The 14,508-nt window shown below is 26.9% G+C and overlaps 1 protein-coding gene across 1 annotated transcript; it reads left to right on the top strand.

Annotated features, from left to right (window-relative positions):
- The first annotated feature begins 1,828 nt into the window (after window positions 1-1,828).
- LOC136089682 (histone-lysine N-methyltransferase SETMAR-like) lies at window positions 1,829-2,802 on the top strand. Its single transcript, XM_065815737.1, has 2 exons — window positions 1,829-1,907; window positions 2,423-2,802. Exons 1-2 carry the CDS (start codon window positions 1,829-1,831, stop codon window positions 2,800-2,802), a joined length of 459 nt encoding a protein of 152 aa, XP_065671809.1.
- Window positions 2,803-14,508: the final 11,706 nt, after the last annotated feature.

Below are 14,508 nucleotides of genomic sequence, written 5' to 3'. Positions count from 1 at the left end.
AGAACCAAGAAAAGAAATTTATAAACTAGTTTAATAATTGACCAAAAATTGTTTAATTTAAAAAATCTTTTCAAACTGAGTTGTTCCAGATTGGAGCAACTCGCCAAACACAACGATAAAAAACATGTACGATAAAAATTGAAATGCTCAACGCTTAGTTTATACATTTTGTTTAACAGTATGTATATTATATTACAGTTTATATAATGCTTTTACATTTACGTTTTACATGGCGTTGTTAAGTTTGTTAACCATATATTTGACCAAAAAGACTTTTCACTAGATGATTAAACGATTAAAGTTGCATTAATGAAGGTTAAAGTTGCATTAATGAAGGTTAAAGTTGCATTAATGAAGGTTAAAGTTGCATTAATGAAGGTTAAAGTTGCATTAATGAAGGTTAAAGTTGCATTAATGAAGGTTAAAGTTGCATTAATGAAGGTTAAAGTTGCATTAATGAAGGTTAAAGTTGCATTAATGAAGGTTAAAGTTGCATTAATGAAGGTTAAAGTTGCATTAATGAAGGTTAAAGTTGCATTAATGAAGGTTAAAGTTGCATTAATGAAGGTTAAAGTTGAAGATTTCTAAAAATCTGTACAAATGTATAGTAAAAGTTCTTAATAAAATTTATCACCAGTGTCAATTTAGGAAAGAAGGAACCTGTTTTTATGTAAACTATCAAAAATAATATCACTCCTTTAATTTGATACGGTGGATACGTTATAAGTGAAACCATTTTCTCATTAAGGCTAGGGTTAGGAACTTTCCGTCAAAAAAACATAAAAAAAAAATTAAAAAAACTAAAATTAAAAAGAAGAAGTTTTTGGACAAAAAAGAAACAAAAAAATAAACAAAATAAAATTAAGTAAATAAATATAACATAATTCTTATAATATTTACTTCTAAGTAATACTATTTGATATATCAATTATGTATATATATGTATATATATATATATATATATATATATATATATATATATATATATATATATATATATATATATATATTACATTATATTATATAACTTTTAATTTATATAAATGATCTTTAGTTTGTATAAATCATTTTGTAATGCATCATAAAACTTGAATTCGGTCGTGTTTGCTGATGGTACAAATATATTTCTTGCTTGCAATTATATTAGAAAACTATATGCTGATATGATTATCGTAATAAAAAAAGTAAACACTTGGTTTAGGGCTAACAAGCTCTCACTTAATCGGAAATAAAAACTATACACTGTTTAGGGGTTGTCCATAAATTACGTCACGCAATTTTTGACCGTTTAAGACTCTTTCCTCCTCGTTATAACATCGTAACTCTTTGGAATTAAGTTCCAAATGAGCCGTCACACCTCGAAACAGCCGTTACCTCCTAACCTTCCCCCACCCTAAAGCGTGACGTACTTTTTATGGACGACCCCTTATTCAAAAAAAAAGATGAAAATTTGAAAAAAAACTTTCACTTAAGGTGCCTTGTCTTATCTTAAATAATAATTAAATTGAAAAGCAAGCCATGAGATTCTTAGGAATTCTAGTATGAACATATATTCTTCTTTCCTCAAATAAAATATATCCAGTCTAAATTCAGGTAAAAATTAGAGTCTCAAATTATCAGGCAACCAAAAAAATTCGTGCGGTTTATCCTAATTGCCTATTTCTAAGAAATGTATTAAGAAAACTGGTTGTGGTGGGGGGATGATTTTGCAAATATATTAAAGCTTGTTTTAAGGAGAACCAATCAGTGTATTTCATAATACACTGATTGGTTCTCCTTAAAACTGGTTTTATTAGTGCGTTTTAAATTTAAAAGTCTTAAGTGGAGTATGGCTGTGTCAGATGCGATAATTCGCGCCTGTTTACTTTATGAGTTCAAACTTGGAACCAAAGCTGCAGAAGCTTGTCGTAAGATGCTTTCGCTCTGCTTTTGGGGAAGTTACCATAGCAGAACGGACGGGTCAAAAGTGGTCTAAAAAATCTTCTTATGGAAATGAAAACCTTGAAGATGAACCAAGATCTGGAAGACCATCCATCGTAAACAACGAGGATATCGAGCTGGAAATCGAGCAGGACTCCAGTCAAACATGTCAGGACCTTGCCTTAAGATTTAATGTGAGTGATGAAACTATTTGTTTACATTTGCACCAACTTGGAAAACGTTGGAAGTTGAGCAAATGGTTACCTTATAGTTGAGTGAAACAAACAAGCTACAGCGCTTAACCGTTTGTTCTTCATTGCTTTCCCGCCACAATTTAGTGCCAATTTTTGACCGGATGTTGACGTGCGACGAAAAATGGATTATGTACTGCAACAAAAAACGAACATATCATTGGCTAGCCAGTAACGATCCAGTACCGATGACTCCTAAACCAATATTCACCAAAAAGAGCTTTTACTGTGTGTTTGGTTGACTACAGCAGGTATTGTTCACTATGAGTTGCTACCAAGTGGAAAAACCATTACTGCTGAGATATACTCAGCCCAATTGGACAGAGTTTCAATTGCTCTTCACCCAAAACAAGCAGCTTTGGCAAACAGAAAAGGTGTTGTATTCCACCAGGACAACGCCAGACCGCACACCGCAAAAATCACGCGGGAGAGTCTAGCACGTTTGCAATGGGAGGCTCTACCTCACCCTCCGTATTCACCAGACCTTGCGCCAAGCGAGTATCACCTGTTTTTGGCCCTGGATAATCATATGAGGAATCGACAGTTCCGAAATAAAGAAGGTCTCGAAAATGAGTTAGTTCAATTTTTTAGCTACCAAACTCAAGACTTTTATAAAAATGGAATATACTAGCTTGTTTTACGATGGGAGAAAGTAATTCTTGCTGAAGGAGACTATTTTTCAGAATAAACTTTATTAAAACTGTTTTTATGTGTATTTATTTATGGATCTGCAAAACCGCACGAACTTTTTTGGTTGCCTGATAATATATTTTGAGCTGATTCATTGCTACATCAATTATGCAAACATATCATGAGCAAGTAACCAATCAACAAAACTTAAAATTTCTTTGGCTAACAAACAAATACTTTCAAAAATATTTACTCTAAAAATAAATGTAAACATGTTAAATCTTTAATGAAACATATGGAAACGATGGATGTTTGGTTTGGTTTGGTTTATTCGTGGTCAACAAAATTTACAAATTGTTGACAAAGAGTGGTACATCAGGGCTCTCTTTTATGAAAATACGGTTTTTCGATTTCAGCTAAATTTAAGATGCCGGAGCAGAGAAAGTTCGTGTTTGAAATTGTTCAAGTTGTTTGCTTTCACAGCACTTTGAGTTAAAGAATTCCGTAATTTTACAACACGGTTAGTGAGGAAGTTGTTTCTTTTAACGCAGTTTCGAACAAGTTGTGTTTTTAAGTTTTACTTTACTTTGTCCACGCGGCCGAAGACTGTACTTTGAAGACTAAGTGTTTGGGGACCTTTAAGTTAACTTTGCTAACTTTAGGTCCCCAAAACATTTGCTCATGATTTTATATTGCTCGATAAGGTCTCTTCTTTGTCATAGTTCAGTTAGTGTTTTCAGGTTAAGGCTTGAAGCTTGAAAGAGACGAAATTCCTCTAAAACTCCAATATTAGTATTGTGTTCTCTTTTTATAAACTGATTCTAATGTAAACATTGGGAATCAATTTATAAAAAAAGAATACTTAATGAAGTTTCTTGGTGTTCTTCTTGACGAAAATGTCAAATCACATAAAGTTTATCGAAAATAAAATTTCCAAAAATATTGGCACTCTATAAGGTAAAACCTTACCTAAATCAAATTTGCCTAAAATGTATCTACTTCTCTTTTATTCATTGTTATCTCAATTATGCTAACATTGCTTGGTGCAGCACCAACAAAAAAAAACTAAACAAACTATTCAACAAACAAAAACGGCATAAGAATAATATCCAGCGCAGACCGTCTCTCTCATTCACAACCACTGTTTGTTAATCTAAAAATTTTAAATGTTTGCCAAATAAATGTTTATCATCATTTGATTTTTATGTATAAAATTAATAACGATTCGATGCCGAATATTTTTAAAACGCTACTTAAAAAAATACAGCCCTAATATCTTACTAGACATGCAAACAATAATTATATTGAAGCTATAACTCACTTTGAAGCCTCCAAGTTTTCTATCACAGCTAGAGGCCCCCAACTATGGAGTTTAGTATTCAAAAACAACATCAAAACGCTTGCAAACATAAGTATTTTTAAATCAAAACTAAAAGAAATAATTTTAATTAATCAAAACATGAAGGACTTCTTCTATAGGTATATTTAATTGTTGGTCTATAAAATATTGTGAAGTATATTTTCGTTTCATTTGCAAAGATTTAAAACTTTTGGTTATTTTAAAAGCTTTTTATCCTTTATTTTTCTTCTTATATAAAACTAAAATTTTTTTTCAAAATTTTTTTTATTTTTTCATTATATTTCTTAATTCGGAATTCTTAATCGCAATAATTAAAAACTGTTACATATAATTTTGAATATTTTTTTCGTTTGTTTCTTTTTTATTTTTGCTTTGTGTTCATTTGTAATTGAAAATAAATTTTAGAATTTATTATCTTTTTTTTTTATTTTTATTTTTTGCAAAAACAATATAAAAAAAATTAAATTTTTTTTTTAGATATACCATTTACGGATTATTGGGGGCTTAGCGAATAGACTATTTTGTCTTCTTCTTTCCCCGCGATGTGTATATTTTACAAATTGTTGAATTTGAGAGTTGAAATTATTTGTTGAATTTAATGAGATTAATTGTTGAATTTAAAAGTTGAAATTAATTGTTGAATTTGAAAGCTGAAATTAATTGTTGAATTTGAAAGTTGAAATTATTATAAACGGCTAATTTATAACAATAAAAATAACAACAAAAGAAGCATTATTTCAAATAAGTACCTATTAGGATTTGATTTTTATGTATCCATTCAACTCTAATCTCTCTTCTACAAAATTCAATAATAAGTTCGAAGTAAATATAAATAAATGTAAAAGATGTTATCAAAAAGTTACGCTTGTTCCAATCGCAGTACTATAAAAGAAAGCCTGCATCGAAAACTGCGACTGGAGTGGGAGAATCGGGCATTGTTAAAACTAAAACTGTGCGATAATTTTTAGGCAATTTTTCTTGAATTTTTGAGCGTTACGCATGAATCTATAAATATCTTTTAAAAGAGACACAGGAAACAAAGTCAGTTTATTGTAAATTCAAAAACTATTCGAGTAGAGAACTTAAAGATTTGTGAATTAGTTACTTCTTTTAAAGGAGACTTTTGTGTATGCCATGACACTTATCTGTGTGTGTAATCACAAATCGATGCTTATATTATTTAATTTGTTTTTTGTAAATATTCTCGATTGTAAGACATAGTCAGAAATATTTGATTGATTGGTTAGTTCAGAATGTTTCCTATTTTTTTTTTTTTTTAATGATAAATTAGATTTAAGTGATAAATTATTTTTATCTTTTCAGTATTGCTAATTTAACATGTAATCAGTAATCGGTTGATACGAGATATCAACCGTAAGCATTCAAGCTGAGATACTGTTGGTTTCAAATACCGTTTACTCAAGGAAATGTCCACAAGTTGCTTATTGTTATTTTTATAGATCTTTACATTACTATTATTAACTACTTTTAACTACTGTTACTAATATTATTATTGTTGTTATAATTATACTAACTATTATTATTGTTGTTGCTGGAGCAATTGATGGTCACTCTAAAGGTTTGACCTCTTGCATTTTAAATCTGAATGAAAAAGCAACACATGCTCATTGCAACAGTCATAGGCTTAGTTTAGCTATTTTTGTCTCGTGCAATGTGCAATTATAAACCTTATGGCAATTATTAAAAAGGTATCATACTTTTTAAACTTTTGCCTACCAGGTAACAAAAGTTATTGGAGCATATAAAAAATAGTGCTCGATTGGATATTAAAAAAAAAGTTAAAAAGTGTTTGCAGAACACTTTAGGTAAAAAAAGTATTTGGTTTGGATACTTTTTAAAAACTTTGTGCTAGTTCCTTCAAAATTGATTTTGTGACACTAACTAATAGTACTCCATCTTATCTTTTAGTGACTTTTATGGAACTAAAGAAAGTAAATTTTATATTAACTTTATGTGAATGTGAGTGCGCATTTTCTTCACTTTGGCGCCTGAAAAGTTATAATGAAAGCGTCATGGTACAACACCACTCAAATAGTTAAGCTTTATTGAATATTCGTACAGAGTTGGTAATAGATATAAAAAATAATCATTGATAAGTTTGCTACTAGTAATGGTAATTAAATAGTTAAGCTTTGATGAATATTCGTACAGAGTTGGTAATAGATATAAAAAATAATCATTGATAAGTTTGCTACTAGTAATGGTAATTAAATAGTTAAGCTTTGATGAATATTCGTACAGAGTTGGTAATAGATATAAAAAATAATCATTGATAAGTTTGCTACTAGTAATGGTAATTAAATAGTTAAGCTTTGATGAATATTCGTACAGAGTTGGTAATAGATACAAAAAATAATCATTGATAAGTTTGCTACTAGTAATGGTAATTAAATAGTTATGCTTTGATGAATATTCGTACAGAGTTGGTAATAGATATAAAAAATAATCATTGATAAGTTTGCTACTAGTAATGGTAATTAAATTGTTAAGCTTTGATGATTATTCGTACAGAGTTGGTAATAGATATAAAAAATAATCATTGATAAGTTTGCTACTAGTAATGGTAATTAATTTGTTTTAGCTTTTAAACAAAGTTAAAATAAATTTAAAATATGAAAAAAAATAATTAGTTTAATTTGATATATTAAATGTAAAAAACATTGGACAAAAAAAGTCAGCTTTTTTTGTCACTAGTAAATGGGAATGACTATATTTGTAGCCATGTATCCTTATCTATATAATAATGATGAACTTAATAGTAGTGCCCTTTCGAGCGTGTTTAACTCTTGGTAGCCATTGCAACCGAGGTAATGGCGAGAAAGAGTCGCAGCACTTTTTTTTATATGAAAATGTGAACAAAAGTGTATGCAAATATATAACTTATGTAAGTTTCAAACAATGTAATGTTAAAACATATATCAAGTTTTACAGTTTTAATTTCATCTGAAAAATGAATTGAGGTAACATTTTCTTAACTTTGATCTATATCATTTATTTACGTTTTATAAAGTCTTTTGTTTGTTAAATAATTTTAAAATCTTCGTCAGACAACACACCATTGTGTGGCCGAGTGATTAGCTCGCAGAGTTTCTGAAGCCAAGCGCCGTGATTCGAATACTACCGCTAGAACCTCTTTTTTTATTTTATTTTGATTTTTCTTAAATACAAATTAAAACAGTTTCGAAGTTTTATTGATATTATATACATAACATATGTAAAGATATTGTACACTGTAACAAACAAATGGGAGAGAATTTTTAAAAAAACATAAAAATATATCTTAAATATATCAAAACAGCTCGAAAACAGAAACAAGCAAACAATCTTAAATATATCAAAACAGCACAAAACAGCAAACAATCTTAAATATATCAAAACAGCTCGAAAAATTTGACGCGCGTATGTCAAGATAGTTATGTTATTAATGTGCTCAGGTAATTAGTCCTTATAAGCTGCAGATGAAAAAAAAAATTATGGTAAGAAATTAAGTAAAGAAAAAAATTAATATGCCTGCTACTCAAGAAGGTGCTGCTGTTGAGGCAAAAAAAAAAAAGAAAAAAAGAAAATAGCCCGCAAAAATTTTAAAACTTTATTTTAACAATTAAAACTTCTTTTTGCTTTTTTTCTTCTTTTGCTCCAATATATACGCCCAATAGATACGCCCAATATATACGCCCAATATATACGCCCAAGTTGAAAAAATATGAAAATGTTTTGTATTTAGGGGCGGAATTAACATACCTAGCTTCTCGTGACCCGTTTTTCTAGTCCTCTTTTGCTTTGCAAATTTGATATAGTTTTGGTGAAGGGTTGAAATTTCATTTTCTAAGCCTTGAATTTTGAAAAACGCTGATAAATATCACGCAATTACCATTTACGTTAGAGATACTTATATTAAGTGTTTACACAATCAATAAGGTTAATCTGCGCATGTAGGACATTAGAAAAATGATATTTATAAAGTAGGAAGATCTTTTAACTCAAATGAGACTTTTTCTTTTGAAATAAATAAATAAGGTAGGAGTTCTAATGATCTCTAAGCATGCGAATAAGATGCACATGTTTTTTTTGTTTGCTTGTTTAAATGAATTAGTTTTCTACCATTTATTTCTATCAATAAGAATAAAAATAGAGGTAGATGTGAAATAAATTTTTCTCGTGACCCATATTTTACGATTCATGACAGCTAGTAAAACATTATTTGTCATAAAGCAATTATTGGAGGAATACATTGTATTTTTAAGTTGAGTTCAGATATATTGTTGTTGGTGACACCAACTAAACCAACTTGGTGTTATCCTATTTTATATGAGAATCCTTTGTTGTAATCATGTTGTAAAAAGCTTTTATTTTTTTAATAGATTTTTTTTCCAGATATAATTTATTTGTCAGAAAGATTTAATAAAATGAAGATTTAAACTTTTTTTAACAAAATGGGGCATTAAGATATATCTCTGAATATATCTTTATATAATTTGCATATTATTAACACAATTGCATATTTTATTATTATAAAAAAGTATTTATTAAAATTTGTATTATTTTATAATACATTTGTTATAATAAAAATATAAAATTTTTTAATGTGTACGTTTAATTTAATAACGGTAATGTTTAAATAAAATCTTTAATAATAAATGAGTAAGTTAGTGTAAACATATAATTTTACAATGGTAAAGTGCCACTGCGATATCCCTGCGATATCAGACTTTTAAACGAAGAAAGGCTTATATAGATTAACTAAGTAAGAAAAACTAACTAGATAAATAAGCTAAAAAGATTAAATAATATATATGTATATATATTAGTTAATCTTTATATATATATATATATATATATATATATATATATATATATATATATATATATATATATATATATGTATATATATATATATATATATATACATATATATGTATGTATCTATATATATATATATATATATATATATATATATATTATATATATATATATATATACATATATATATATATATGTATATATATATATATATATATATATATATATATATATATATATATATATGTATATATATATATACATATATATGTATGTATCTATATATCTATATATATATATATATATATATATATATATATATATATATATATATATATATATATATTTATATATATATATATATACATATATATGTATGTATCTATATATATATATATATATATTTATATATATATATATATATACATATATATATGTATATATGTATATATATATATATATATATATATATATATATATATATATATATATGTATATATATATATACATATATATGTATGTATCTATATATATATATATATACATATATATATATATATATATATATATATATATATATATATATTTATATATATATATATATATACATATATATATGTATATATATATATATATATATATACATATATATATATATATATATATATATATATATATATATATATATATATATATATATATATATATATATATATATATATATATATATAAATATTTATATATATATATATATATATATATATATATATATATATATATTATATATATAAGTCAATTTTTGCAACCTATTCACTCCTATTACTAATACTATTCACTCCTAAAAGAGAAGGGAAGAGGTAAAGGTCGCTCATAAAAGTTCAGATGTACCCAAACAATTTCCTGAATTAGCCCCTGAGTGTTCAGAAAAATGTATTCCTAGAGCAATAATGTAAATATATTTTAGTGTGGTTGAACAAAGGTTATGAGGCTCTTCTCAACTTGCTCTATATTTTCAAAGTGAGTGATTAGGGAGTGATTGAAGTGATAGTGCAATGATTAGTGATTAGTGAGTGATAAAGTGAGTGATTAGTGAGTGATTGAAGTGATAGTGCAATGAATAGTGATTAGTGAGTGATTAGTGCAAACTTTTTGCTGTTCCATTATACTCTACTTTATTTAAAAGTTACTCTATTTTATGACGAATTGATTAATTAGATATTTCAAAAGGGCAAAATGGACTTTTTAGTCAGGTTTTAGAACGAAAAACACTGCTATGTCTGTATCTTACCTAACAGTTTATGGAACTTTGCAGAAAATATTTTAAATAGGTTTCTCAAGAGTGTATACAAAGTTGACAAACAAAGATTTAGCAAGTCCCAATGTCAACTTTTATTTCTCAAACATTTAGGAGAACAAAGACAAGATTACTGAAGACTGGGTATTGGATAATCTTTTGAAATCACGTGAAATTGATTTTTACACATTTCACCAACCAGGCAAGAAACAAATAAAAACATTATAGAAACAATCGAATACGCTCTATAATTTTGTGGAAACAGGTTGTGCAAAAATGAAAACTGTGCATGAAAAGCCAAATCCCTTCTTAACGATTACAAAATAATTGCAACATATGCTCAAAAGTATTAAGTACTCTCAAAAAAAAAAAAAAAAAAAAAAAATTATATCTGATGTCACCATTTCGACCTATACTACCATTTATGGCTACTATTAATGGTGATATTTTCAAAGACTTATTAAGCCAATATATTTTCAAAAATATTTTCAGAAAAGGTGATGCGCTTTACCAGCGGCTTTAACTCAAAATTAAAAATGAGAATAGTCAAAAACTTCCAGGTAGCATTGATATAGGATTTGCAGCTTGTTTAAAACTTGAACATGTTAATCTAATTTCTATATAATACAGAGTAATTTTCTGTAAAAATTAAAGCTGGTAAGTCTTTTGCAGTTTTGTTAATGTATCTTTTTGAAAAGCCCCCTTCAAGATTTTCCATTTTATGCTTTGCTATATTAATAAACCTAATCCATACGATTAAAGATAGCAAACAAAGTTAGTGCATTAATTTAATCAATTTTTTTCTGACTTCATTAGAGAAAACAAGACATAAAATGAGATTTAGAAGGTGTTTAAGTTAGTCTTTGCGCTCTCACATGGACAGTTGTCAACCAAACTTGGTTTTATTATCAATAGGTAACTTTTATTTAAAAAATTCGATGGAAATCACTTTTTACCCTATGTACCATTAAAAATTACCCTTTTTTTATTAGGAGCATCAAAATTGGCAGAGAGATGCAGCGACATGCCGGAAAAGTAAGTAGTCGATAGTGTAAAGACTTACAAAAGTGAAAATTGAAAGTGACAACGTGACGTTGAAGTGACAGATGAGTTAAAAGTTGTTAGGGCAAAAAATCAATTTCTTTTAAGTCAAAATATAAATTTTAACACGCTGCTCGGTGATAAGACAAAAAGAATGGAAACTCCGATAAACAGTACTCAGATATTGCTGAAAATTATAAATACTCCACAAATCCATCTTGTTCACAAAAAAATGATACCAAAAATCTTGTTATTTGACCATAGCTTACTTTATAGCGTATATAAAGTAGGTTATAACCTACTTTATAACGTATATAAAGTAGGTAATGACCTACTTTATAACATATATAAAGTATATCATAACATACTAACATAAATGTTTGTAACTTATTAGAATTTAAAAATATGATTTGCTAGGTGGTTTAAAATATACAAGAATTTTTTGTTCTTCTCGGGACTATATTATTGACATTTTTAAAACCTTTTTACTTCTCATTTGTATAAATCATCTTAAATACGTACTAATTTTATAATTTATCATTCAAAACTTTATTCTTAAAAACTGGAAATATTTCAAGTTTCATAATCTTGAATCATGAAACTTTAAAAGAAATTGAAGGGTTGCAATTATTAAGTTAGATTGGAATTGCAACAAAATAAATAATAAAAATAAATTCCAAACCTTCTTGGTACACCAAAAAGTATTGGTTCTAATTTTTGACGGTAAACAATTACTGAAGTAAAAAGAAAAAAGCAATGAAATAGGAAATTGAGAAAAATTGTGGTAACAATGTGAATTCCAACATTTTTTTTTTGTTGTTGTTGGAAAAATTTGATGAATTAAAACAAAATTTAGGATAAATCTAAGAAAGTCTATGAAAATCTAAGAAAGAGTAAAAAAATGGATGAAAAATTGGTGTAAATAGGAAAAATCAAAATCTAGGAGAGAGTGTGTAGTAGACAAAATTCAACTTAGATGACTATTCAAAAATAAGCAGTCTAATGGGTATCAAAAAATACCATGATTAAAGACTTTAAAAATAACGAATTTTTAAATTTAATTAGCCCTATAAATCTATCATCGTCCAAGACAGCTCGAAACTGAACCCAATCACCGTAAAAATCAAGCCCTGGTTGATTAATTTTTGACATCAAGAATTAAATGTAAATTTATATAAACTTAACATTTCACACATAGTAATAGACGTGTATAAAAAATTTTAAAGTTTATTACAAACAAATAAAATTTTAGATTATAAACACATAAGAATTCTTAATATAACAAAGTGGCAGCTTTAAAAATAACTTATTTTTTAAAGTAGTTGATGCTTCAAACTTTCTTTTTTCTGTTACAAATATTTTTTTTTGCAAATAATATTCTCTTATTTCTTTTTTGTTTATTTTTTAAAGTTTGATAAAAATTTTAATAAGTCTTAATATTTTTATAAATTTGCGAGCTTGTTAACAATGATGTCAAACAAATTGATTTGATTTTTACTTATTAATTAAATTAATAAGATTTATAATTATTGTTTAATTAAAACTATTTGTTTTTTATTTTTTATAATAGAATATTTCCTAGTGACCAACTTAAACACTTATTGTTAAGTAATTTATTGATTTCAGCATTTAGGCTAAGTCATGCATAGTCGTTATCGTAAAATTCCTTAAAGTTTTGAAATTATTATAATCCTTTAATGATTTTTTTGTGCATGCAATATACAAAAGCAAAACAAAAAAAAATAAAATTAGTAATTTTGTTTTAATCTTCTCACTTTATTAACCGCCACGTGGCATGAAAGTTAGCGTTCTAAACTACAGAAAGAATATTACCTACATGGTTGACGCCACCGAGAGAGAGAGGAAGGGGGCATGGAGGCACGTGCCCCTCCACTTTTTTTTTAAGCGACAAAATATACAAACAAGTTTTAAAGTTGTCAACGGCCATAGATAGTTTACGAACAAGTAACAAGTTTAGATACACATTTAACATTCGTCTCATAAAAAATCTTTGAAAAAAAAAAAAGAAAGAATTTCGAAATCCATGGTTTGATCTTATCAACCATGTTATCGGGAGAAAAAAAAAAACTCTCCTAATTCCCACAAAAAAATGACTTAAAATGTCAAAAATTTAACAAGTACTTTTTAAATGTAGAGCCATCTATTGCATCAATCATTGCGCATCCAATTATAACTTTTGATACAATTTTTGGTGTAAAACCTAAATCTACAATATTTAATGGAAAAGTAACTGAGCACAAGTTTAACGAAGCATTAGGCGAACTTAAACGTAACAAGTAATGTGGTTATAATGATATTACTAGTAATACATTAACTATGTTAGAATAAACTAGAAAAGGTTTATTTTATTTGAAAGCGTTTTCTTTTGAGAACAGTACTCCTGATAAATCAGATAAAATTATTCCAAGTTTTTAAAAAGAGATTCTTGATACTGTTACTATAACTATTCTCCTATTTCTCTTCTGTTGAATTTAACAAAAGTATTTCAGAGGGTAATTTGCAACAAAAATTTTAGTTACCTAACATTAAGTGCAATCTTATTCAAAAATCAATGTTGATATCAAAAATATCGTTCTACTGAACATGATGTTGTAAATAATTATCCTATATAATTATCCGCTTTGCTTAATATAGGTAAATTAGAAGTATAAACTGAATCCTCCGAAGCATTTGATATTGTTTCTTATAGCATTTTACTTTTAAAACTAAGCTTTTACAAAATTTTAAGTCTGACTTATTGATTTTTAATTTTTTAATTATGATTATAAAACTATGTTTGAAACTGAAAACAGTATATCACAGGGCAAAAGTTATGAGCTTTTTTCAATTTAGTGTGCAGAGTTCCACAGAGATCAATCGTGAGGTTATTATTATTTTTAATATACAATGACATATATAATGCTCAATCTAAAATATTTTCTGTAATTTATGCTAACTTGTATCACTCCTACAAAAAAAGCTTTGTTTTAAAGAACATTAAACTAGAACGTTTTATTCTCAGATTCATAGTCAATAAGCTGTATTTAAATTGTGAAAAAGCCACCGTTTTAATAAACAATCTTCCATTAAAGTTATAAAATTTTTCATTAAATAAATAAAAAAACACTTTGAAAAAGTTGTTTAAAATATTTGGAAACTGATTTAATAAAAGTTTATTACAAAGAAGCCAT

Source organism: Hydra vulgaris, chromosome 13, assembly GCF_038396675.1.
Source record: "Hydra vulgaris chromosome 13, alternate assembly HydraT2T_AEP".
NCBI classification, from domain to species: Eukaryota; Metazoa; Cnidaria; class Hydrozoa; order Anthoathecata; family Hydridae; genus Hydra; species Hydra vulgaris.
This window is presented reverse-complemented; position numbering and strand designations above follow the sequence as displayed.

What these genes read in the sequence shown, in the direction of transcription:
- LOC136089682 (XM_065815737.1), top strand. Translation starts at nt 1,829, where the DNA reads ATGGCTGTGTCAGATGCGATAATTCGCGCCTGTTTACTTTATGAGTTC. An exon ending in CAAAGCTGCAGAAGCTTGTC is followed by an intron (nt 1,908 to 2,422) that starts GTAAGATGCTTT and finishes TGACTACAGCAG; the next exon opens with GTATTGTTCACTATGAGTTG.